Source organism: Osmerus eperlanus, chromosome 9, assembly GCF_963692335.1.
Source record: "Osmerus eperlanus chromosome 9, fOsmEpe2.1, whole genome shotgun sequence".
Taxonomy (NCBI): Eukaryota; Metazoa; Chordata; class Actinopteri; order Osmeriformes; family Osmeridae; genus Osmerus; species Osmerus eperlanus.
Window position 1 is genome coordinate 8,822,540 of NC_085026.1, and position 8,848 is coordinate 8,831,387.

The window sequence follows — 8,848 nt, forward strand, 5'->3', positions numbered from 1 at the left end:
ATTCTTTTTCAATTGAGGTAAACACATAGAATATCTAACATGAAACAATTAATAGACTGAACTCTGTACGAAGTTTGTTACAATATTCTCTTAGCTTTTTCCCAAAAGCTTTGAGTTCATAATTTAAGTTCTTTTTTTCATCTATTTTTTTTGTTTTAGGTTTTTTGGTGCATCAACCATCATTTGCTTCTCCCAGTGCCATAGAATCCACCATTGTGTCAGTATTGTCCTCATGGCAAGTATACGTTGATCCAAAGGCAAAAGAAGCACTTTAGGATGTTGCTTTTCCACTATTGAGCTTCCTTCAACAGGCTCTTTCATCGAGAGTCCAGGATACAAAAAAAAAAAATTATAATATTAATAAAATAAAATGTATAAAACCAACACAATCCAGTGCTTGGGCAATTCAAACTAAGAACTTTGTTTTCAACCTACAGGGAAACATTCATTCATGAACCAAAAAAGAAGAAGAGGGGCATGAAAAATGTTCAAACTGAATCCTCTGGAGAGATCAGGTGTCACTTAGCAGCCTTGTCCCATCAGGCCCTGTTCTTGTTGGGGGTGGGGGGACAGGGCCCGATGGCCCTCTGTTATTGGAGCCATGGTGAGTTGTTCCATCTTCTGGTTTATAGTGCTGCGCTGCCAATGAGACAGTTTCTCCTCCAACAAGGAACACACACAGTGTGAGAGAAAGGGTTACCTTTTATTCTAGAACTAGCTCAGGAAACATAAATCGTGATCAACGAAAATGCACAAGTTTTAACTTATTTTTAGTCTATACTTTTTTATACTACAGTAGTTATAACTCTTGGAGTCTTTGTCTTTTTCTCTTTTTTTAAATCTTCCAGAGCGATTTCGGCTTAAGATCGTTTGAACGTGTCACTTGAGTATGCTGTGTGTGGGAGGGTGTTTGTGTTTGCGTGCGTTGTGTGTGTTTTTGAGTGTACGTGTATCCCATTTCCTTTTTTTTTGCACATGTGTAAGTCAAAAATCCTCTGTTTATCTTTAACAAAAGCCCAAGACTTTACAAAGTGTTCTTGTCAGCTTGGTCCTCCAATGGATGAAAGTAACAAAATTGACAGGTAAAAAAAAAGAATTATCACAGCTCATCTGGAATTCTGTTTTTTAGCGTCTAATTCTGGTCAAAAGGGTTCGCTTTTATTCTGAAAAATAGTCTCAAAATAGCTTGCTTGGGGATTGTGGGTTCATGTTGTTGACGTTCCTCTAAGTAGCTGCTGTTGTCGTAGTAGTTGTCGTAGTAACAGTTCCCTTATACTATTGGGCGTGGATGTCCAGGCCTTGTCCTCCTGTGCTGGGGTCAAGGGGGGTCAGCAGGGGGGGGCTCTGAGCTGACATGGTCATTCCTGGGTGAGAGTGGGGTCCTCCGTGCATCAGCATGGCTGGGTGATGGGGGTGGTGGTGGTGGTGGGGGCCGGACAAGTAGGATGGGTGGATGTGGGGTCCGTGTCGGAGCTGGGAGGGATGGGAGGTCATCTGGGAAGGGTTGTAACTGGGTGGGGCCATGCTCATGCCCATAGGACCACTCTGAGGTACATACTCCCCTGGCATGCCTGGTAGAGCTGGAGAGAAAGAGAGAGAGAGAGAAGGAGTTAGTCATGATTACAAATAACCTCTTTTACCATGTATAATACAGTATTATGCAACAATACAAACATTATTTCTATCATCTCAGACCAAAGAAAGAATGTTTCACGAAAGAAATCCCAGTAAATTTGAGGAAATATGAGGCTTCATTGACTAAACAGCTTTTGTTTCTCCGAGCAAAACCCAAAGTCATTACATTGGTCTATTTTAGGTGATGGAGGGTGGTTTACAATGTCCGATAGACTTGTGGTCAGTTCTCTGGTTGTAAAGTGATCCTCTGCCCCCCCCACAGACACGCTAGCTGAGAAGGAGCGTGAGGAAAACCAAGCAGCTATATTGATGTTAGCAGCACTAATACTCTTACAGGCGGAACAGTCAATTCCCTCGCTGAATTTAGCGACAAACCAAACAGGCGTTCTCTCATGGGGATCCGCCACTGTGAACGTTATTTGATTTAGAATCCTGTAAAGAAGTTATTAAATAATTGAGGCCTCGCTAAACTCTCACAACACGCCATTCTAAGAATAGCGTTCAATAGCTTCGCTTTTGCCTCCTCAATGAGAGCAGTTTTAAGAAAAACAAAGTTGGGCTCTGAAGTGAAGGAGCGTGGGTTTATAATGAAGACAGCCGCTAAAGCACAAGAGAGACAGAAGAAGACAGAAGGGAGAGAAGGAAAGGAACATATTTAAAGGAAGGAGAGAGAGAGACGTGGACAGAGAGAGAAGGATGAGGGTTATGCTGAGGTCCCTTATGATGGAGAGTAGAGGGCCCTGCTTTCCGAGGGACCCCTGAGTGACTCCAGTCACAGGTTGACCAGAGGTGCCTCCGATTTGGTTTTTGTAAACAGACAGGTGGAGGAGATGGTATGAGGAGTCAGGGGTGGAGGGGAAGGGGGCTGCCCTGGAGCCTGGGACTGGAGTATGGGAACAGGCCTGGTCTGAAGGCCTGGACCCTGGGGAGAAGCAGGGGCGAGCAGGCCCGGGGTCCTGCTGGAGCCACGGGCCTGGGTCTGGGCCGGCCTGCTTTGTAATGTGAACCCCTGGAGGAGGGGGGGGGGGGGGGTCATAGCAAGGTCACCAGGCATGCTCACTCTCCACATTCCTCCACCTTAGTACACCGCAATTCAGAAATGACACTGGAGGGCCCTGGTGAGGGTGGAGGAAAGGAAAGGGGACGAAGGGGAAAGGGGGGGGTGGGCGGAGGGGGGGGGGGGGAATAAAGAGGACAGCAAAGACAGAGATTAATGGCCAATCTCATTGGCTGAAAGCTGTGCCATTTTCCAATACTGTGCCCTCTTCCACGTCAGTTCATTTGAAATGCACATGTTTGTCGGAGTGCTCTCTTAAAACCCCACTATCGGGGTCATAAAATAAGTAAATCAATCTGGGTGTTGGGGGGCAAGAGGAGTGCCCCTCACCTCCATATAACCTCACGGGGCTCCTGTTAAAAGGCCCAGCAGATGTTTTTGACACTGTAAGCTGGTAATCTCAAGTCTTGTAAGCTGCAGTCATTCTGTTAAGTAGATCTGCACCCCCCCCCACACACCCCCCATCCCTCCTCCTTTATTAACAGGAGTGGTAAAACCATCTGAAGACAATAACGGGGGGCCAGCACTCTGCACCAGGTCCCTCTCTCCCCCTCGTTCTCCTCTAGGCCTGCCTCCTCTCACCCCCCCACCCCCCTCTTCCTTCGCCGCTTCCCTACTCTTGGCTTCCCGACTTTTCCCCCTTTCTCCCCTTTCGGCCTTCCCCCTCTTTCTCCTCTCATCCTCCGTCCCCTACTCTACCTGGCATCACAATCTCATCCCTCCTCTCCCTCCTCCCGCTCCTCTCTACCTCCCTACCTTGCTCTACCCTGCTTCACCAGACTATGTCACAGCAGTCCAGCTCAATGGCTGGTCGTAATTAACAACCAAATATACCATATTGTGTGACTGCTTGATCAAATAAAAAAAAGGGTAATATTCCTCCGTATTAAGCCATTAATGTAATTGATCATGAAGCATTAAAATATGTTGCATAATTAAATTGTCTCAGAACGATATTGCCTACATTAAGAATTAGCGAAGCTGAGCAAATGTTGTCTCTGTGTGGATATTCCAGGGAACATTGCTTCCTGCTTTGTCTTTTTTGGGTGACACATTAGCAAAGCCAGGAGGGGATGAGGTGGAGAAAGAAAGAGAGAGAGAGAGAGAGAGAGAGAGAGAGAGAGAGAGAGAGAGAGAGAGTAAGAGAAAAAGAGAGAGAACGAGAGAGAAAGGGGTGAAATGATCTCTGTCGGAGGAATCGCTATGGTGACCCTATGGAAAATCTAATGTCCATTTACATATAAAGGGTTCTTTTAATCAAGGTAAGTGTTATGATTTGTTGCCTCATTGGGCAACTGAGTTTAGGTGTTAAATAAAATCTGTTCTGCTCTGCTGCCTTTGGGATGTGATATGTCTTGATTTTTGAAATGTCAGCACAGTGGCAAGCAAGAGGTGAAATGACCGGCTTAATAAGACCACTGCCATTTAGTTACACTAGGTGTGAGTGTGTGAGGGAGATTGTCTGTCTGTGTGTGTGTGTGTGTCTGTGTGTGTGTGTGTGTGTGAGAGAGAGAGAGTAGGGAGAGAGAGAGAGAGAGAGAGAGAGAGAGAGAGAGAGAGAGAGAGAGAGAGAGAGAGAGAGAGAGAGAAAGAAGAGAACCCCCCCCTTTCATATACCTCCACTCTGTAATGTCTCCATCCCTTAAAATTTATCTCCGTGTCTCACTGTTTCTTGTCTGTGTGTGTGTGTGTCGTGACGAACTACGCACCAACGCCCCCCCCCCCCCCCCCCTAAAGTCCTCCCCCCTCCAGTAAAAAATAATCAAAACACAGGGGTCTCCCCCCTTCTGCCTCAACCCTCCACCCCCCCCCCCCCCCCCCCAGTGAGGGATCGCCCCAGTCACCCGGGGCCGTATATCTGGACCAGGGAGCGTAATGTAGTGCCGCGTTCCCGTCTTTGCATATAAGATAATTTGGGCATCAATCCTCGGCCAGACAGATTTATGTCACTCGGAGGACAGTTTCACTTCTCCTTCTTTATCGCTTCGCTGGAGCCTGCTTCATTTCTCCCCGTCAGACCCTGCCCCTGGAGATGGTCTTTTTTCCCTAAATGTCCAACATTTGCATTGGCTGTCGGAGATGGCGGAGAGCGATGGCGCTGTTGTGATAAATACATTTGTGCTTGCCATGCCTACTTGGTTGTTGGAATGGGAGGGAGAGTGTATTTTCTTTCTTCTTTTTTTCGCCCCCCCCCTTTTCACTTTTTTGTTGTGGTGGATGTCTGGCGCCACAAGTCGCCCCTCTCTCTCTCTCTCTCTCTCTCTCTCTCTCTCTCTCTTTCTCTCTCCCAGGGCCTTCATGAGATGGCCTCGTGACACCACCACTACTCCCAGTACACCCATTTATCCTGGGTTAGCTGCACCACCCCTACCGCATTGGTAGCTTGTTGTTGTGTGGAATCGATGAAGGCTGTTGTAGAATTATGGTTAAGGGAGGTGTGTGGGGGGAGGGGGTTGTGGGAGGTGGGTTGTGGCGGAGTGAAAGGGAGACAGTGGGTAAGAAAAAAGTATAAACCCACCAGCCCCCAAAACGTATGAGAACCCAAGGAAAAAGAGCCCAGTTGTACTTACTTCCCCCTTTTTCTTTGCGTTTTTGCTTTACAAGGTGGAGGTTACATGTAGTGCCATTGCCCATCCATGCCCATATTCATCCCCATTCCACTCATAGGCCCTAGAAGAGGAGATAAACGCCAAAGAGAAGGTCAGCAGAGGTCAAAGAGGGAACCACATAGAGGTCAGAGGACAGACCCTGACAGAGGGAGGACTTCAGGGTTAGAAGGAAAAGGACGGGGAAGGTCAGTGCAGGTGGATGTGATGAGGCGAGGGGGTGTTTTTTCGATTTCTGCAATTCTCTACCTTCCTCTGTTAGACTTTGCATTTCTTTAGGTGAGAAGGGGGGGAGAAGAGAGACCAACGAGGCTGATATGCAGGCAGCAAGCAGAGATGCCAGTTAGTGAGGGGTGTGAAAATACAGTGAAGTTGGATTTTAGAATTGTAAAAGGGTAATAACAGTGTATAATAGTGACAGTGTAGGGTAGTAAAATGTTAGAAACAAGGTAGGATGGTAACAGGGTAGTGAGGTAGTTGGATGGTAACAGGGTAGTGAGGTAGTTGGATGGTAACAGGGTAGTGAGGTAGTTGGATGGTAACAGGGTAGTGAGGTAGTTGGATGGTAACAGGGTAGTGAGGTAGTTGGATGGTATCAGGGTAGTGAGGTAGTTGGATGGTAACAGGGTAGTGAGGTAGTTGGATGGTAACAGGGTAGTGTGGTAGTTGGATGGTAACAGGGTAGTGTGGTAGTTGGATGGTAACAGGGTAGTGAGGTAGTTGGATGGTAACAGGTTAGTGTGGTAGTTGGATGGTAACAGGGTAGTGAGGTAGTTGGATGGTAACAGGGTAGTGAGGTAGTTGGATGGTAACAGGGTAGTGAGGTAGTTGGATGGTAACAGGGTAGTGTGGTAGTTGGATGGTAACAGGGTAGTGATCCTCTAGTCAGCAGTGGTTGTGTCACTGCTACAGCAGGTTAGTAGCAAGTGCATGCTGTCATGTAGGCCCGGTGCGTGCCAGGGTGACCACAGCGCAACCAGTTTCCAACGGGTGCGGTGTGGTAGGCATACAGTTACACATGACATGAGTGGAGGGAGGGAGTGAGGGAGGGAGGGATTGAGGGAGGGAGGGAAGGAGGGAAGAGCAGGGGGTCGGCTTACCAGCTGGCCGGATCCCCATGTGTTGCTGACCGTCCAGCACGAAGCTGCCCATGGGCTGGCCCTCAGGACTGTACGCTGCTCCTTGGCTCACTGAAGGATCAAGAAGAAAACCTGATTGTAGTCAAAACATGGACACGAAGGGGGGGAAAGAAGAGAAGACACACCAGACAATCAGCAATTGTCCCAGCCCAAACATACACTGCAAGACATTGTGCTACAGTATGCGCATGGCTCCTAAGCACCCAGGACATGCAAACAGGCATCCAGTATGCAAACAGTCACAAACACATACAATCTCTGTCTCTCTCTCTCACACACACACACACACACACACACACACACACACACGCACACACACACACACACACACACACACTCATGTTAACATTACAGAACAGAGAAGATGCATTGTCTTCTACAGTAGAAAAGAAAGCATGCAGTTTGACAGGTTCAGACACTCAGCCAAGACTGTCACCGACCAATCACCATCCCTACAGACAAATCAGCTCATGATGCAGAAACACGATTTAGACCTCATTAACTCAAATACAACCATTCATCCTTTTAATGAATTGTGATAAGTGAATATTATTATGTTCATTTTAATCTATTAGCATTTAGTTGATCAATAAATGAATACATTATGTATTTATATACTGCTGTTCGGTAATCACTTAGTTATGTTGTCTTGTGTACTGTTTATTATTAGTCAATTGGGTAAATGCACTCTGGAGTCTTCAGAAAAAAATATATTCCCGGACTAAACAGTATTATCCGCAGTAATCTGTAAACCCAGAGATTAGACGAAGCTGTTAGTCATGCTGTCTTTGGGAAGACTGCTAAATTGCCACACTTTGAAAGCGCGCTCTCAGGAATATTCCTTAGAAACCACAGGAACTCTACCGAGACCCACCACAATTCGGGGGCTTATCTCATTTCAATAATTGGTTAACTTCATTTGCACAATCTCCACCCCCTCCTGGTTGGTGGGACTTTCCTAGATGCAGAGCTACAAAAACCCCAATCAACAAAAAAGCTTTTTTCCTCCTCAAAAGAAAAATGACTCAGCATTTTATTTTATATTTATTTATCTTTTTTTTGGCCAACAGCGCCGTCAACGTAGCTCTAGAGGCAGCTACATAAATTCTTATCGGATTCTTTGCTCGATTTGCGAGTGGCATGTTTACGACTCAATCTTTCATCGTTTTTTGTCGTCTGACCGTGGTAGATATGGGAAATCAATGCATTATCAATTTACAATATGAAGCCTTCCTTAATCCCTTTCAGAGGAATGGAAATCTCTCCATCCGTGGGCCTCATGCCAGGAATCGTGGATCAATGGATCATATAAAACTCATTCTCAATCCTGAGCCAGGATGACCAGGATGAATTCTTTACCCACAATTACTAAATTGAAATTACGCCGTCTCATACGATAGTTGTTGTTTTGTTTTTTTTGGGGGGGAGGAGGGGGAATGCTGTGTAAAGGAATGCTCGATAATCAGAGTCCAGCTGAAGCAAGTTGCCTCCTGGTGCTTGAGGGAATTTAATGAATAACAAAATAACATAAGAGCTGTGTGCATTGACTTTCCCAGCCCCCCCCATCTCCCTCCAAAATGAAGATAACCCCCAAAAAAGGTTTGTACGGCAGTAATTCTGCAAACTCCTCTGGTGCCCAATTAGTGATTGGCAGAGAGGGTGCTAATGTCGCTCTCTCTCCAGTTATATTGGAAATGTCCAATTAGAGCCAATCAGTAACAGGCAGGCTTCACAGCCAGACTCATCCCATTGAGAAAATGGGGAAGATAGGAGGAGGAAGGAGGGAGGGAAGCAAAGGGGGGGCCAACCTTAAAAATTCAGGCTGCGGGCATGTTGTATATGCCAGTAAAATACTGGAAAGGGCTGGGGTGTTTAGGGACCATGGGAGATACAGTACAGAGAGAGAGAGAGAGAGAGAGAGAGAGAGAGAGAGAGAGAGAGAGAGAGAGAGAGAGAGAGAGAGAGAGAGAGAGAGAGAGAGATAGCTATATGAGGACAGGCTCTTGTCTTTCTTTACCTGCTCGATTTGACTGGTCAATCATGGGCTGTACTATTCTTCTCCTGGCATTGATGAACCTGTGAAAGAGAAGAAAAACAGAAGACAAACACAAGGTAAATCACCTACAGCTTTCACATAGCAGAGGTATGCAACAGTACACCACCTCAATACCACAAAACACCTCAAAAGCAGTGTGTTTCAATGGCAGCATTGGCCACTGGTGGCCTGTAAGGGGCCATCCAAATAATAGTATTTGTTGGAGTATATGAAGGGATATTTCTGTACAGGGATGAGGAAACCAGGTCCCTCATGATGCACTCCCCTTGTTTGATAAAGCTTTTGATTACACTGGTCACCATGGACACCAGGACAACATTCCTCAAGCATTCCCTTAGAGTTCTCAGCATGTGAC

General features: G+C 46.4%; 1 protein-coding gene across 4 annotated transcripts; it reads right to left on the reverse strand.

Annotated features, from left to right (window-relative positions):
* Nucleotides 1-1,044: 1,044 nt before the first annotated feature.
* On the reverse strand, nucleotides 1,045-8,595 carry meis2a (Meis homeobox 2a). 4 transcript variants are annotated; one of them, XR_009931392.1, is made up of 4 exons: nucleotides 8,455-8,536; nucleotides 6,399-6,488; nucleotides 5,263-5,362; nucleotides 1,277-1,580 (listed from the first exon to the last, which is right to left on the reverse strand). XR_009931392.1 is itself a non-coding variant. In XM_062469872.1 (3 exons), the coding sequence occupies exons 1-3, from the start codon at nucleotides 8,477-8,479 to the stop codon at nucleotides 1,276-1,278; spliced, it is 441 nt and encodes a 146-aa protein (XP_062325856.1). In that variant the 5' UTR covers nucleotides 8,480-8,595; the 3' UTR covers nucleotides 1,045-1,275. The 4 variants fall into 4 exon arrangements, 2 of the variants coding, with proteins under 2 accessions (XP_062325856.1, XP_062325857.1); XR_009931393.1 differs by having other exon boundaries at nucleotides 6,399-6,509; XM_062469872.1 differs by lacking the exon at nucleotides 5,263-5,362 and having other exon boundaries at nucleotides 1,045-1,580; nucleotides 6,399-6,509; nucleotides 8,455-8,595.
* Between the last annotated feature and the right edge of the window lie 253 nt (nucleotides 8,596-8,848).